At 42.5% G+C, this 13,997-nt stretch overlaps 5 protein-coding genes across 5 annotated transcripts; 3 read left to right on the top strand and 2 right to left on the bottom strand.

The window, feature by feature from the left end:
* Positions 1 to 60: 60 nt before the first annotated feature.
* On the bottom strand, positions 61 to 3,721 carry rnf5 (ring finger protein 5). Its single transcript, XM_088364255.1, has 6 exons — positions 3,389 to 3,721; positions 2,052 to 2,070; positions 1,462 to 1,574; positions 1,326 to 1,383; positions 1,109 to 1,220; positions 61 to 1,009 (listed from the first exon to the last, which is right to left on the bottom strand). Exons 1-6 carry the CDS (start codon positions 3,589 to 3,591, stop codon positions 897 to 899), a joined length of 618 nt encoding a protein of 205 aa, XP_088220381.1. The 5' UTR covers positions 3,592 to 3,721; the 3' UTR covers positions 61 to 896.
* A 230-nt stretch (positions 3,722 to 3,951) lies between these two features.
* utp23 (UTP23 small subunit processome component) lies at positions 3,952 to 5,527 on the top strand. The gene is made up of 3 exons (XM_088364254.1): positions 3,952 to 4,301; positions 4,387 to 4,561; positions 4,621 to 5,527. The coding sequence occupies exons 1-3, from the start codon at positions 4,114 to 4,116 to the stop codon at positions 5,023 to 5,025; spliced, it is 768 nt and encodes a 255-aa protein (XP_088220380.1). The 5' UTR covers positions 3,952 to 4,113; the 3' UTR covers positions 5,026 to 5,527.
* Positions 5,528 to 6,211: 684 nt separating this feature from the next.
* Positions 6,212 to 7,600, top strand: LOC148379743 (alanine and arginine rich domain containing protein). The gene is made up of 2 exons (XM_088364257.1): positions 6,212 to 6,646; positions 7,172 to 7,600. Exons 1-2 carry the CDS (start codon positions 6,425 to 6,427, stop codon positions 7,292 to 7,294), a joined length of 345 nt encoding a protein of 114 aa, XP_088220383.1. The 5' UTR covers positions 6,212 to 6,424; the 3' UTR covers positions 7,295 to 7,600.
* On the bottom strand, positions 7,557 to 9,799 carry LOC148379742 (uncharacterized). The gene is made up of 2 exons (XM_088364256.1): positions 9,494 to 9,799; positions 7,557 to 8,378 (listed from the first exon to the last, which is right to left on the bottom strand). The coding sequence occupies exons 1-2, from the start codon at positions 9,680 to 9,682 to the stop codon at positions 8,106 to 8,108; spliced, it is 462 nt and encodes a 153-aa protein (XP_088220382.1). The 5' UTR covers positions 9,683 to 9,799; the 3' UTR covers positions 7,557 to 8,105.
* An 826-nt stretch (positions 9,800 to 10,625) lies between these two features.
* Positions 10,626 to 13,956, top strand: slc30a8 (solute carrier family 30 member 8). Its single transcript, XM_088365260.1, has 9 exons — positions 10,626 to 10,982; positions 11,665 to 11,822; positions 11,905 to 12,051; positions 12,169 to 12,322; positions 12,392 to 12,552; positions 12,911 to 13,023; positions 13,139 to 13,244; positions 13,312 to 13,446; positions 13,512 to 13,956. Exons 1-9 carry the CDS (start codon positions 10,900 to 10,902, stop codon positions 13,655 to 13,657), a joined length of 1,203 nt encoding a protein of 400 aa, XP_088221386.1. The 5' UTR covers positions 10,626 to 10,899; the 3' UTR covers positions 13,658 to 13,956.
* Positions 13,957 to 13,997: the final 41 nt, after the last annotated feature.

Genomic DNA, 13,997 nt, shown 5'->3' with positions numbered 1-13,997 from the left:
GCAAGCAAAATTGGTTGTGTTCAGAGTTCGACCATGTATTAAGACACAAAACATTGTGACTGCCTTGATAGAAATTTTAATGTCTTGCTTAGTCTCACATTAGCCAAGCTCCTATTTTGTATTGGTACACACTTGCAGAAAATGTGTCAATGTCGCGTGGCAAAATTTAGAAAAAGCATTCTGGTTATCAGTGCATTTGCTACAAGTGAATTTAAAAGGACAAGAAAAAACATTTACAAATCTTTATACAAATGGATCAGTCGCTCTGACATACATGATGTGGTTTATGGTTTATGATGCAGTTCACTGAACTGCTGTGTGTCTGACGGAAATCATTTTCCCAATATGGTTCATTGAGATTTCGCTTTTTCTTCTCATTTGCTCTTATTTTGGGACGCTTTGGTAGAAGAAAAACATTTTTGAACAAATGAGGACAGGTTTAAATGGCATCACAGTGCACTGGCAGTCATTTTTAAGACAAATATCTACACACAACCAATGACTCAGAACCAAACTGCTACTCTTTGGCCTTTTAAAGGCAAGAAAAAGGTTGTTATGGTAACCAATGGAGTCAGTGCTCTTCCATCCATCACTGTCTTGGGCCTCGAGAAGCGGGTAGAGGGGTGAACTACACTCACTTGACATAACCTGGTCACCCTGACCACATAATACTGTCTTCTTCTGACCCCCTAAAAACAGACTAATTATTTGTACAGTGTAATTCAACAGCTGCTTTTCACTGTTTCTATTAACAAAAGGCAGATTGGAAGCTTCTTGTGAACAACTGCTCTTCCCAGGAAGAAAAAAAAAAAAGACATGAGTGTATGTGGCTCAGGTTAAGTGACCCATCCCTTCCCCTCTGTCCGTCCGTCCGTCTTCGCCATTCGTCCTCTTTGTCACACGCTTAGCAGCCAGAAGAAAAAGAAAACGGCCACGAACAGGAAGAGGCAATCTTGCCAATTGTGATTTCCGTTACCGCCGTTGCCTTGGGCATCACCTGGGTATTGGTCTGGAAAGACACCATGGAGGGGGATGCGGGAAATAGGTACAACAAAGTTCAGACTACAATCAATTCTAAATGAAATAGATCATTTATTAACGACTCTACCTGCTCTGTGAAAAAGGTCATTGCCGTTGAAGACGGTCGTGAAGAACCCGAAGGGAAAAGCGCCGATGCCGAACGACATGTGAAAACTGGTGTCGCTGAAACCCTGGAACATCTAAAAAGCACACGCCACTTGGAATTGAATGAAAGGTAAACAAGCTAAATGTGCATGAATTCAACTTTTGTCCAGACAGCGTCAATATAATAAAACCAGACTCACCCCGCCTCTGCTTTCTGGTTCGGTTCTCTGTCCTTGAGGCCGTGGGGGAGTTTTCAACCTAATAAAGTCCAACACAAATAGTCACTCATAAGAACACTGTCAGGCCTTCACACAGTCTGATGATCAAAGGGCGCACCGAGGGTCCTCCTGACTGGAGCTCCCTCGTCCATACAGTGGGATGACCTTGTCTCTGCTGATACCGGCTTTACACACAGGACACTGTGGTCTGCTAGGCCTCGTCTCCAACCACTGAACAGAGCAGCAGGAGGAAAGAAATATGGTCAGTCTTGCCACATTTTTGCTTCAATTCAACACACATTTTGCTGCTTCTTCTGGTGTGCGCACCTTGGCCACTTGGGGGCAGTATACAAAGGCTAATATTAGTCATTCTTTGCAGAGGATAAAATACATGTCTGCAAGTAATATTTTTTGTCTGTCATGAAAGTGTAATGTGTGTCACTTGAACCATGCCGTGTAAATCCAGCTAAAGTGTGCCACACAGAAAGACGCGTAACCAGAAGCATTAAAGGCATTAGTATGTTTAAGCTGTACTAAGTCACCTTACGTGTGCCGTGTCGCACGCAAGTGTAATGACCATTAAGCTTAGCTCAGCACCATCATTAGATAGTTAAGACCAGAACTTGAAACACATCAATTAAAAAAAAAAAATACTGTTTGATCTTATTTCCATAAACTACTCAGCAAAGTTAATGATGGTAAACTTACTTGATGGAGACAGGGCCAGCTGAAAAAAGAGAAAGGGTACAATTATTAATTTGAAAAAATATGTTGGTAGTTGTGCTTTGTAATATTTAACCCCTCTTGTACACAGCATTTATTATTATCTTTTTAGATGTTCTATTTGACATAGTTTGTGACTGAATGACACAAAGACCCAGCTGAGAGAGACCAAGCACGACAAACACACAGAGATACACACAAAGGGACTCAGAAAAAGATGCACACTCACACAAAGTAGTATTTGTGTAACAGCAGCTCCCAGATAGCTGGCATTCCTTCGGAATATGCACGCAACTGAACAAATTGTCCAACTCTGTTGGCAAGACTCCCAAGCTGAATACTGAATAACACATTACACTGTCAAATGTATTTTTGTCGATTTTTATCTCTACTGCAATTCTGACTGTCATAAATTCATGCCGCAGGCGACCATGTGATGTCACATGACCCCAGAGTGGAACAGATTAATCCAAACGGGTATGCGGGTCATTAGGCAAATACTATTTTAGGGTTATTTAAGACTACATTGTATGAAAATAATTTCAATGCCATTCCCCCCCATTAATATTTTTCCAGTTAAAAGTGGGTTCACTATTTGCATATTGTATTTTGCTGTAAGTAGACCTGCACTGCATCATTCTGAGAGCTTTATGGCAACTCCTATGGAAAGTTGCAACAGGTGAACCGATGTCATCACTCTGCTGCCTTACTGATTGTTGCATCATATTACAAAGTCTGGAGGTCCTAGGGGAGGCCAAAGGCAAGGGGGCTGGTTGGTGGGGAAGCATGGCAACTCAACTAATGATCACAAGTGTGATAAAAAATACATTTGTGCAAATAAAGGCCTGATAGATGCCTTGCACTCCCTGCAGTTAATGTTATGAATATCCAATGCACAATTTGGATAACAAATAATAAGTACTGGCCACAAAGATGCAAATTTGAGTGAGTCTTAGATTAAAGTTGATGATCACGTTTTGAACCAGTTTGCTCTAAAAACACAAGTTTGTGTTTTGTTCCTTGAGTAACGAGAACTTTAATCATCATTGATCTGCACAAACTGAGAAAGCTAGTTAATGTGTTACAAGCAGCAAGTCAGCCATTTATGTCAAAATATACAAGGTCACACATAAGCCATCATGTAGAAAGGCGTGTTTGCGTTTTATGAAGTAAAGTGAAGGACACACACCTTTGATTTGTAATGCTCAGTAAATCGTAGATGGCTATCATTAAATCAGAGGTAAATAAAGGCCGCACGGCAGGTCACGTTTGATCATTTTACGGCACTCCCAATCCCAAAGCCCTTCTCGCTCGGTTCGTACCAGAACAAGTGGCCGCACATACTGATGACAGCATCCTTAGCAGTGTCGAAACAAATGTTGCACTCGAAATTGCCTCGGTCCCGGTCGTCTTCCCCGTTACCACCGCCCGATCCGTCGCGGTCTTTGCGGCTCTCCCCACCTGGGTACCCTCCTCTGCTGGTCGGTCCGCCGTCACTCGACAGCCGGGGGTCGGTGGCTGCCATAGTAGGTGGGGGTGCAAGAGAAAAGGAGTTACGCGTCAACCTGTCAACACAAATGCCCGATCAAGACTAACGTTTGGCTGTGAATCACAAGCGACTCTGTCGACGGCTGACACTTTACTCGAGCCGTACATCTGACGCACTTCCGGAATGCACCCTTGTGTTTCCGATAAAAACAAAGCAATTATTCACTTGACAATCGCCGGAAACCACGAAATTAATGCAAAACAATACAACAGCAACAATAATAACCATGTTGAATAAAAACCATTCTATGTTTTAATATTGCAAATAATGAAATGCAACATCAAATGAATGTCCGTAGCCACGCTGACCGGAACCTTTGTTCTTCATATTGTTTCCCAACGGAGTCTGCGGAAGTAAACACATTGCATGTCGCGTGAGTTCACGCTGCCATAATGTAACATTGATCTCTTCCGATAGCGCTCTAACTACAACGTTCTCATTCATAATTTTAAAATTTAAGATTTAGGGAAACTTATTGCATAAATCCAATCAGCCGTCATGAAGATCAAGCGACAGAAAATAGCCAAGAAAACGTTATCTTTTTACAAATACAATTTTAACTTTCGGGAACCTTATCAGGTTCTTATTGACGGAACTTTCTGTCAAGCAGCATTAAAGAACAAGATTCAAATCAAAGAACAAATGCCAAAGTATCTTATGGGCGAGGTACATCTTTGCACCACCAAGTGAGTATACTGATTTCCTTATATAATCAATGTCGAAGAAAATAACACTCTTTAAACATACATTTGTGTATTTGTGTGTCCCAAGCTGCGCTTTAAAAGAATTGGAAACTCTGGGGAAAGAGCTTGTTGGGGCCAGAATTATTTTGCAGAGGTATCAAGTGAGGAAATGTGAGCATATGAAGAGTCCAGTTCCTGCATCGAAGTGCCTGCTTTCTATGCTGGAGGGCACAAACCCGCATCACTACTTTGTTGCCACACAGGTAATGTAATGTCACATTTAAAGTTCATTTAAAAATGCCTAAATGTATTTATTGTGCAGGACTACAAGCTGACAACAGGTCTTCAGAAGATCCCAGGCGCCCCTCTTCTCTACATCATCCAAAACACCATGGTGCTTGAAAAACCCAGCCAGTCGTCGCTGGACCGGGTTCAGGCCATCCAGATGGGCCAGCTCGTGAGCCCGGTGGAGCAGCAGAGCCTTCGCAGCCTGAAAGAAGAACAGGGCATTACTAAAAAGGACGGAGACAGACGGGGGACCAAGAGGAAAAGGAAACCGCACAACCCGAACCCCCTGAGCTGCCTAAAGAAGAAGAAGAAGAAGAAGGGGCCGACACCACCGCTTAAAAAAATTGAGCCAGGTCAGAAAAGAACTCGGAGTAGACACAAGAAACGTAAAATAGAAGGTGAGAATCCTGCTGCCGCACCTTTGGTTAAAAAAATCTAAATCAAATTGAATTAACAAATGAGATGTTTGATTACTATGGTAAATATTGTGAACTTTTTACAACCATTATGTGTCAGTGGAAATAAAATAGTCGGACCTGCTGCAAAAGCTGCGTTCCTACACAATCGTACCGCTAGAGGGCAGCAGAGGCGCTGTATTGAAGCAGAAAGTTATAGTTTGTTGTAAGCAATAATAGTCTGAACAGAGAGCTGTAATAAACCATCCTAACACCATGAATGTTGTAAAGTTACTACTGCATTTAGAAAGGTAAAACTTACAATTTTCTTCAAAACCTGAAGAAATCTGGAAAAGATTTGTAGTTTGATACAGTAGGCTTCTTCATATTTATCAACCTGTGGCCAACGCAGTGTTATCAATTTAACTGAGGTGAAGAAAATATTTTTTAAGTTCTTGGTGTTGTCAGTATGATGAAATGTGCTGTAACATCCCATGGAAAATTTCAAAAAGCCATCAGAAATAAACTTTTCCATCCCTTTGCAAATCCTTAGGGGCTACACGGCAAATTTTTTAACTATATATTTGGCTAGTTTGCTCATACATCCTTTTCTCGCACAGCTATGTTGTGTCACATGACTCATTACCAAAAGCAACAAAGTAAGGAATGACTACCAGGAAAAATCCAATTGTACTGCTGACCGATTGTGCTGTCTTCTTTCTACTCCGTGTAAAAAGCCCGTAAGTTAGAACCCTGTCTCATCTCTATAGAAAAAGTCAGAGGAAAAAAGTGCTCACAGCTGCCAAAAACCATCCCACATAGCCCACTGGGAATGGACTTAACTTGGACCACAAAGGCCCTGGTTGTATTTCACTGTAGGATGGCCTTTGTGCTGGGGAACGGGCTAACACTGAAGCAGTGTCTCGCTCCTCGCCCGACCTGTCTGTCCTTTAAGCTTGACAAGCAGGTCTTATTTAGGCTGCGAAGCGGCCGCCACGTCCACGGGGGGCTTTGATGCATTCGCTGGCCGCTGTACATCAGGCCGACCAAAAGAGAACCCCTTCCTAACACATTTCTCACAGTTGAGTTGTATGGGGGCGGCATTGAATGAGAACCAAAAAAAACTTGGGGGAGGGTGTGGTGGCTTAGGTTAGGATGGGAAGAAGAGGGGGGGGGGGTGGTCTTTTCACTTCTTATTGGAAGCAACAATAGTCTTTGTCCAAGATCTACCATTCTTATTAGGGCTACCCAAGGGAGGAGGGGTGTTTCTCCATAGTAACAATGACAAAACAAGGCAGCTCCACACGAGGCGGGCAGAGCGAGCCTTGAAGGAGAAGAAGACAGAAACATCCAACGAGGAGCTCCGGAGAAAGTTTTAACGAGCGGCCTGAAAAGTGCAACACATGAGGCTCAGCATCCCACGTAAGTCCTCCAACTCCCAGCATGAACCGTGAGAGCCACAGCGAGGACACCTTGTCCACCATGGTCTTGGAGAACATCAAGAACAAACTGATTGACGCCTTCAGGACTAGTGGGGAATCTCGAGAAGATCCGGCGGACACCGTCCGCGCCAAGCGGTTCAGCATCAGCAGGAATCGTGAAGCCAATGAGGAGCTGAGGAGGGCCCAAATTGACGGAGCCATCACTTGGCTGAGATCTGAACTGGTAAGTTCTCACAATTGCTGTACACCATCTCAAAAACTTCATAGCTCTCCAAGTACAACCATCTCGGCCAACATAAAATGCAAGTGTGGACCAAAGGAGGCAGATGATTTATTAGGCAGATGATTTATTACTAAAAAAAATAATTTTAGTTGACTGAAAAACATATTTAATTGTGTTTCTATTTATTTAACTAGAACATTCATGTTTGCAGTGCACTGCATCAGGTAAAATGTAAATTATGGTAACGCAAAAAAGAACAAATATATATTCTATTATGCGTCTTGAAGAGCAATACCTGTTAATGCCACAAGACGGCGACAAAGCATCGTTTTTCTGTTTAAATGTAACTCAACTCCAATTTAAACACAAAGATGTTGCCAAAGACTTTAAACACTTTGGGACTGCGCATTTACTACTTTAATATGCTCATGCTGCAAATATTATTTTGTATTAGATCATCAAAATAGATAATACAATACAGCAAGTGTACATGACGACCTCAGTGAGTTGCTTTCCTATCCGCAGTTGGAGATGCGCTCGCAGGACCTCCAGCTGGCTCAAACACTTCTGGGGCTCAACAGCGAGATCCAAAGACTGAGGAGGGAGAGTTTTGGCGGTCTGGAAGACGCAGGAGACTATCGGCAATAAATCTAAGAGGTCCAAGTAGGAATGGCTCTCAGTAAACGTGCACAATTCTGAGGCGTTAAACACTTTTAAATGATAACTGGATTATTAATCTGTTGAAAAAAAATGGACGCCAATTATATATAAATCAAGCAGGGTAAGAAAAAAATCAAATTTTTGCATGATGTTTTGCACTTATACCAAAATGTGCTTTCATTTTAGTCCCTTAAAGTAAATGAGACAAGACACTTTGGTAGTATGACAAAAAAAACCACTCTTGCTCTCGTTGTCTTTATTGTCCCTATCATCTTTTGAAAATAAATCAAGAAGCTTGACAATAATAAACACGTCCATGTGTCATTCTTTTAAAAATGGTGTAAATGCAATTCTTCCCCTCCCTTTAATAAAGTTCTCAGGAACCAAAATGAACAAAGACCAGACCCAATTTTATCCTGTCACAATTATTTTATTGCGGCGTTGTACTAACAACCGACGCCGTTAAAGTCGTGTAAGGTCAGCGAGCTTTAACAGCTAACGGCCCGTAGCGATGTAACCTTTTTACATCCATCCATTAACGGACATAAAAGTTTTTTTTGCTGTCTAAATATTTTACGACTCAGCCAGAGGTATTGTGAGATATAAATCAATTATTTATTCCAGAAGGGACTATTATACAATAGCTTATACTGTCGTCAAAGTATATTTGTCTTACACAAAGGCTTGCTTGCCTTTAGGTCAATACACATTTAAATTCATAATGAGGCAGAGTTTCATGTGTGGTGCCTCCATTCCTATTTTTGCAATCATGACGGAGTTGAAAGAGTTCTTTGAGCTTTCAAGGCACAGAACTTCTCCTGTTGGAAGATTTCCTGGCCAAAGCAGTGGAGTAAAAACACCAAGGTGTCTTAGGGAGGGGAAAGAGCAAGGTCTCCTCTTCCCCTGAGCTGGAGTAGACGCTTCCTTGTTCGCTCTCTGAGTCCCAGGAGCTGCCTTCTTCGTCTTCCTCCTCCTCCTCTTCTTCAGACAGCTCTTGCTTGAGCTCCTGGATGCCGGAGTGAAGCTCCATCAGCTGCCGGATCAGTGCTTGATCTTGTGATCGCATCTCCATCTGTGCAGTGTGCATCATCTTTTTAGTTTAACAAGCAGAGATGTGCCAGAATATATTTTTTTTTTATCAATGTTACACTTAAAATGTTAAAATTTGCATTAAATTTCTTCTATGTTTCTCGTCATTCTCATTCAGACTCGTCGAGCTGAGTAGGCCTGTTCAAAATAAAACCGCCACTTTATCCGGGCGCTGCTTTCTTTCAAATGTAAATTCTTCTTTCGGCAGTTCTCCTTCTGCCCCTTTTTTTTTCTTTTTTTAAATGAGAAACTGTGTGATTGCTGCCTTTGTCAAATAAGACATTCAGAATCCTGCCAACTATAAGAGTCCTATAAGAGCAAGGAATGTCCTAAAAAAAAAAAAAAAAACACCCGCCGAGCTGATCTGCTTTTCTTTTCTCTGCTAATTACAGCAGCAGCTTGAAGACCGGGCCGTGGTTGAAAACATGACCTTTTGTGTGCAATCCGAAGAACGGGGAGAATAAACGCCGACTGTCCTTTCATTGAGTTGATGACGCCAATGAGCTGCCGGGCTTCTATTCAGATTGGGAGCTGGACTCCCTGCAGTGTGTTTGCTTCAACAATGATGTGGAACAAACATCCCATGTGTGTGTGTGTGAGTGGCAGGTTGGCATGCAAATAGGTCAGAACTTTGGTTTTAGGTAGGTGGGTAAGTTAGGTGGCTTGAGTTTGTTTCTGTGACATCACGCGGGCCTTGCAGTTCCCATAACAAGTGTGAATGAAGCTCACACTTGCTCACACTCCAAACAGACACACTTGCAGATTTAGGACTTGCAAACACACACAGGAATGTCCGAAAATTTGGGTGGGGGGGGGTATTTAACGACGAGACTCAGATGTATCTTAGGAACAAACTGGGAAACCGAGGCACCCCAGTGGCCGTTTTGTGAGGAGATAAATGCCTTGAAGTTGACTCCTGGGGATTTACTGGAGTTTGACTGTGAACTCTGTGACACAAAAGAGCTTGACAGAGTAAATATCCTTCCATCAGTGGGATGAATGTGTTTCCATTCATGCTCACTGGTACAGATACACAATTTATCATGAAGTTTCTAGATTGTTCTAATTAATTTGCACAATTAGGATTTCCAGTCTTACCAGTTCCCTTCGTAGCCAGGCCAGCGCGCTCTCGATGTCCAGCTTGTTTTCCTCTCCGGATGCAAATCCTTTTCTGGGGTGCTCAGTTCTGCTTCGGGGATCCCTGCACGCTCCTGTGGGCGTACAAGTGTCAAAGGTGGTGGCCTTGCAGGAGAAGTCCCGCAGTCTGGTTAGAACCCCTTCCATCATTACAGCGGTTTCCTTCTCCTGGTCCTACTGGGTCAGTCGTTAATTGGCTGTGGAGCCTCGTCTGGTTCCTGTCATGGGCTCCTTGGCACTTATGGGGCACGTTCTCGCCTTCCTCCGCCCTCCTCTTTCCTGCCGCCCGGCCCGGCCCGTCCCTCAAACATCCCCACCACCCATCTTGGCAAAGCGGACTAGAATCATTGGAGCGTGAACGTGACGGTGGCGTTCTGACGTCAGTGCATTGTGTCAAAGTCTGACCTGTAGTTGTTTACCATTTTTTATTTGGGTGGGGGGGGATCAGACACTCAATGGTAATTAGCATGGAGATAGAGGAGGTTGCCAGGGCAACCAGCATCTTAACTAAAGGAGACTGTTGTGATGTACAAAATGTTTTCTTTTGCATACACTTTCATTTGCCTATCTAGCAGCGTGAGACTTTGGATTTATAAAGCAGCATTCACATTTATTAAGTGTGAACAGTCATGTGTGACTAACTTGTCGGGGGCCATTTCGCTGCTTCTTGCATCCCCTGGCAACCCACATGCACATGCACAACTGCTTGGCAAGACAAGCCGACTTTAAAGTGTCCACAGAACTGACTAAAATAGCCTACTGAGGGTTATTTTAGTCACTTGTTTTTGCCTTTTTTTAGTATCTCAAAAGGTACAAACGTCATTTCAGCACAAAGTAATGCAGGATATATATATATACATGTATATATATATATATATATATATATATATGTGTGTGTGTATATCTAATGGGAAAAGTCAAAGGTCGCAGTCAATTTTGCTAAATGCTTTTCACCGGTACAAATGCACTGATTTTTGACTTTAACATTGTGTTGTCGCCACCCTGTGGAATATTTGGGTAGTACAGTTATAGTTCATTTAAGGTACAAGTGCCAGTATTTTTTTTTTTTTTTTTTTTTTTGCGCACGGTGCCCACCCAGGTCACAAGGCTTGGAGGATGAATCGTGAATTTTGGCTGTTTGCACACTGGCTGCACGGTAATGACGTTCAATCAACTCCAAAGCAAGGAAGGACAACAGTGGTCCGAGAAGAGTTCAACAGAAGTCCAGCATTTTAGAATTACTTAGCAAAGTTTTCTGTCAACTTTTTATTTATTTTTAAATTTGATAGCCTTTGGTTTTTTTTTTTTTTTTTTGTCCTTTTCAATTGTGAGGGATTCCCTTCAGCTGTGACGTTCTCTTGCGCGTCATGTTTAAATCTAATAAGGATCCTGAGAAGTTTCGTCTGATATCTGATGACAAGAATAAAAGTACCTACAGTAATATGGGAAGGTAAGACGTTTATATTTGAAAATTCAGACATAAAATGTGCTTAATTGAAGTATTAAATCATACAAAGTTTTCCAGAAAATATTAAGAAATATATTTTTATATTGTGTTATTGTGTGAGTGAACTGAGCTCTTTTTATTCTGCTTTTTGTTTAGTTCTTCTTTTTTTCCACACGGTACCAAAACCTAGTAGGATTAGCAGTGTGCAAACGGGACGTTTTCATTCAGTCTACTGTGAGAACGTGTGAAGTGGAGGATCTCTCCCAATGCGCTTCAAGCCTTCGAGCTGTGCGCACTGCATGGTCATGAGACTTGGTTTTCTTCAAATCTGCACATATATAATATTTCATATAATTTCCACAACTTTGCTTTTCCCAATTTCACAATACTGCAATTGCACTTTCCATAAACATACACAAAAGATATAAAATATCTTTTAAAATCACTATTTCTCCTTCAATGCACGTTTGTGCTTCTTATTCTGCTGTGCGCACCCTGGCCGCTTGGGGGCAGCATAACACAAACATGAATATTTGCTGTTCTTTGCAGAGGATAACAAATATATGCTGTGATTATTGTGTGTTGCTGTGCCATTTTTAAACATCAGTCAGAGCTGAATAGAACATTATGATATAATTAATGATGTTTCCTCTGGTTGTCTCAATTCCATTTCTACACGTCACAGCCTCCAGGAAGTGAATCAAGGTGTCAATGGTGGTGTCAAACATTGCCATGACAACAGCCACGCGCAGGAAGACCGTGCGAGAGAGAAGAAAGTCGCCAGCAAGAGGTTGTATGTGGTGTCTGTCGTCTGCCTGATTTTCATGATTGGCGAAATCCTTGGTGAGTCGCGATTTTTAATTAATACCATTTCTTATATTGATGTCTAATTTCACTAAATCTGCATTTTTCTATTTTTCCCCAGGGGGATATTTTGCAGGGAGCCTTGCAGTGATGACCGATGCCGCACATCTGCTTGTGGACTTCACCAGCTTCATCATCAGCCTGTTGTCCCTTTGGCTCTCCTCCAGACCGCCGACGCACAAACTCAACTATGGCTGGCACCGTGCAGGTCAAGCGCCTACGTACAATTAATCGTTTTTCCTAGACAGTTTTCACTCTGTCTGATCTCAGTTCCTCTTTTCTAACTTACTGGTGGTCTATTCTTGTTCTTCCTTCCTCCTTGCAGAAATCCTGGGTGCATTGCTGTCGGTGTTCACCATCTGGCTGGTAACAGGAGTGTTGGTTTATTTGGCCGTGGAACGCCTCATCAGCGACGATTACACTATCGAGGGCACCGTCATGCTCATTACATCCGGCTGCGCTGTTCTGGCCAATATCATGTGAGGAGATGCCACAACTGCTTTCATTTCCCAAGATGTTAATATGTATTTACTGTGTTTTTTGACCAGTATGGCCTTCACCCTACATCAGTCGAACCATGGGCACAGTCATGGAGGGCTTTCTTCACATGGCCACAGTCACAAAAAAAGCAAAGGAGACTCCCAGATTTCCAATCACAGCCATTCCACTGACAATCTTGTCGACGTAGAGCAGAGTGGAGACAATCACGGTATGTTTTGAATCAAGTCCCAATGATCGTCACACACATATCTGGGTGTGGTGAAATTTGTCCTCTGCATTTAATCCATCCCCATGTGATTTTGATGCATCCCCTGGGGGAGAGGGGAGCAGTGAGGAACCCCATTTCAACCCCTTACATTGAGTGGGTCCCATTTTTAATAGTCTTTTGGTATGACCCGGGGTTTGAACGCACAACCTTCCAGTGTCAGGGCGGACACTCAACCACTAGGCCAATGAGCTGGTGTTTTGGCAATTCCATCTTGACTAGAAAAAACAACACAAAATATTTCTTTAGCGCTAGACAAAATATGAAATGAAATTAATGCCACACTGTAAATATATGTCAGGGGTTCGAATGCAGCAGGCCAACGCCAGTGTGCGTGCAGCTTTTGTGCATGTCGTGGGAGATCTTCTCCAGAGCCTCAGCGTGCTTGTCAGCGCCATCATCATCTTCTTCAAGGTGAGGAGCAGCGCACATAAGAAGACTCTGAGTGCTTCATTTAGATAAAAGTAGTGCTTTGATGCCATCTCGGAGCAGTTGAGGAGTTAACAATGATGTTTTTGTTTTATTTCAGCCAGAATACAAGATAGCGGACCCTATCTGCACATTCCTGTTCTCCATCTTAGTTTTGTGCACCACCTTTGCTATCCTGAGAGATATTCTGATTGTCTTGATGGAAGGTGAGCCTGGCATCCGGAACGTGTCGAATGTTTTTGCCCATGTGTTAAAATAAAATCTGTGTGTCAGGTGCCCCAGCGGGGGTCAGGTATGGCGAGGTCAGGGATGGTCTGCTGGCAGTGAAAGGGGTCACGGCGGTCCACAACCTTCACATCTGGGCCCTCACCGTCAACCAGGCTGTGCTGTCTGCCCATGTGGCTATAGGTGAGCAGCAGGAAATCCCTATTTTGGGATGAGTAGAGATGATCTTTCCAACCTTCTGTCCACAGATGAATCCGTCGACGCTCAGACAGTTCTGCGAGAGATGACGCAGGCCTGTTACGCCTCTTATAAATTCCATTCGGTCACCATCCAAATGGAACGACAGGCTGACTTGAAACCTGGTTGCACCTTGTGTGAAGACCCAAAGATGTAGAACGCTTTTCTATGACTGACTTTTGATGGTTCTGCAATACTCTGTTTATACGTCAAAAATTGCAATTCTTAGAGAGACTGCATATGTGTATCTCTCTGTGTTTGTTTTATGTCATTTTTTTAAAAAGCTTCTTTTAGGTGTTATACTATTGTACCTGTACTTGTAATCGATAAAATGGTAAGTACTGTATGATGAGATTGCAAAGCTGTTTTTAAATACTTTGTCAAGCCTTGTTTTCATCACCACTCTAAATTATATATTAAGATAAAATTTTCAATAAATGAATTGATAAAAATGAAGTATATTGCTAAGGGCAGACATTTATTACGATGCAAAAAAG

Source organism: Syngnathus floridae, chromosome 21, assembly GCF_059516105.1.
Source record: "Syngnathus floridae isolate MCC-2025c chromosome 21, RoL_Sflo_1.0, whole genome shotgun sequence".
NCBI classification, from domain to species: Eukaryota; Metazoa; Chordata; class Actinopteri; order Syngnathiformes; family Syngnathidae; genus Syngnathus; species Syngnathus floridae.
This window is presented reverse-complemented; position numbering and strand designations above follow the sequence as displayed.

Excerpts from the sequence above, each read along its gene's own strand:
- LOC148379742 (XM_088364256.1), bottom strand. The coding sequence starts at position 9,682 with ATGATGGAAGGGGTTCTAACCAGACTGCGGGACTTCTCCTGCAAGGCC. Across the intron at positions 8,379-9,493 it reads CCTGGCTACGAAGGGAACTG|ATGGAGATGCGATCACAAGA; the intron begins GTAAGACTGGAA and ends CACACTGCACAG.
- rnf5 (XM_088364255.1), bottom strand. The coding sequence starts at position 3,591 with ATGGCAGCCACCGACCCCCGGCTGTCGAGTGACGGCGGACCGACCAGC. Across the intron at positions 1,384-1,461 it reads TCCAGTCAGGAGGACCCTCG|GTTGAAAACTCCCCCACGGC; the intron begins GTGCGCCCTTTG and ends GGACTTTATTAG. Across the intron at positions 1,010-1,108 it reads TGACCTTTTTCACAGAGCAG|ACCAATACCCAGGTGATGCC; the intron begins GTAGAGTCGTTA and ends GTGTCTTTCCAG.
- utp23 (XM_088364254.1), top strand. The coding sequence starts at position 4,114 with ATGAAGATCAAGCGACAGAAAATAGCCAAGAAAACGTTATCTTTTTAC. Across the intron at positions 4,302-4,386 it reads GTACATCTTTGCACCACCAA|CTGCGCTTTAAAAGAATTGG; the intron begins GTGAGTATACTG and ends GTGTGTCCCAAG. Across the intron at positions 4,562-4,620 it reads ACTACTTTGTTGCCACACAG|GACTACAAGCTGACAACAGG; the intron begins GTAATGTAATGT and ends TTTATTGTGCAG.
- LOC148379743 (XM_088364257.1), top strand. The coding sequence starts at position 6,425 with ATGAACCGTGAGAGCCACAGCGAGGACACCTTGTCCACCATGGTCTTG. Across the intron at positions 6,647-7,171 it reads CTTGGCTGAGATCTGAACTG|TTGGAGATGCGCTCGCAGGA; the intron begins GTAAGTTCTCAC and ends TCCTATCCGCAG.
- slc30a8 (XM_088365260.1), top strand. The coding sequence starts at position 10,900 with ATGTTTAAATCTAATAAGGATCCTGAGAAGTTTCGTCTGATATCTGAT. Across the intron at positions 10,983-11,664 it reads ACCTACAGTAATATGGGAAG|CCTCCAGGAAGTGAATCAAG; the intron begins GTAAGACGTTTA and ends TACACGTCACAG. Across the intron at positions 11,823-11,904 it reads CATGATTGGCGAAATCCTTG|GGGGATATTTTGCAGGGAGC; the intron begins GTGAGTCGCGAT and ends ATTTTTCCCCAG.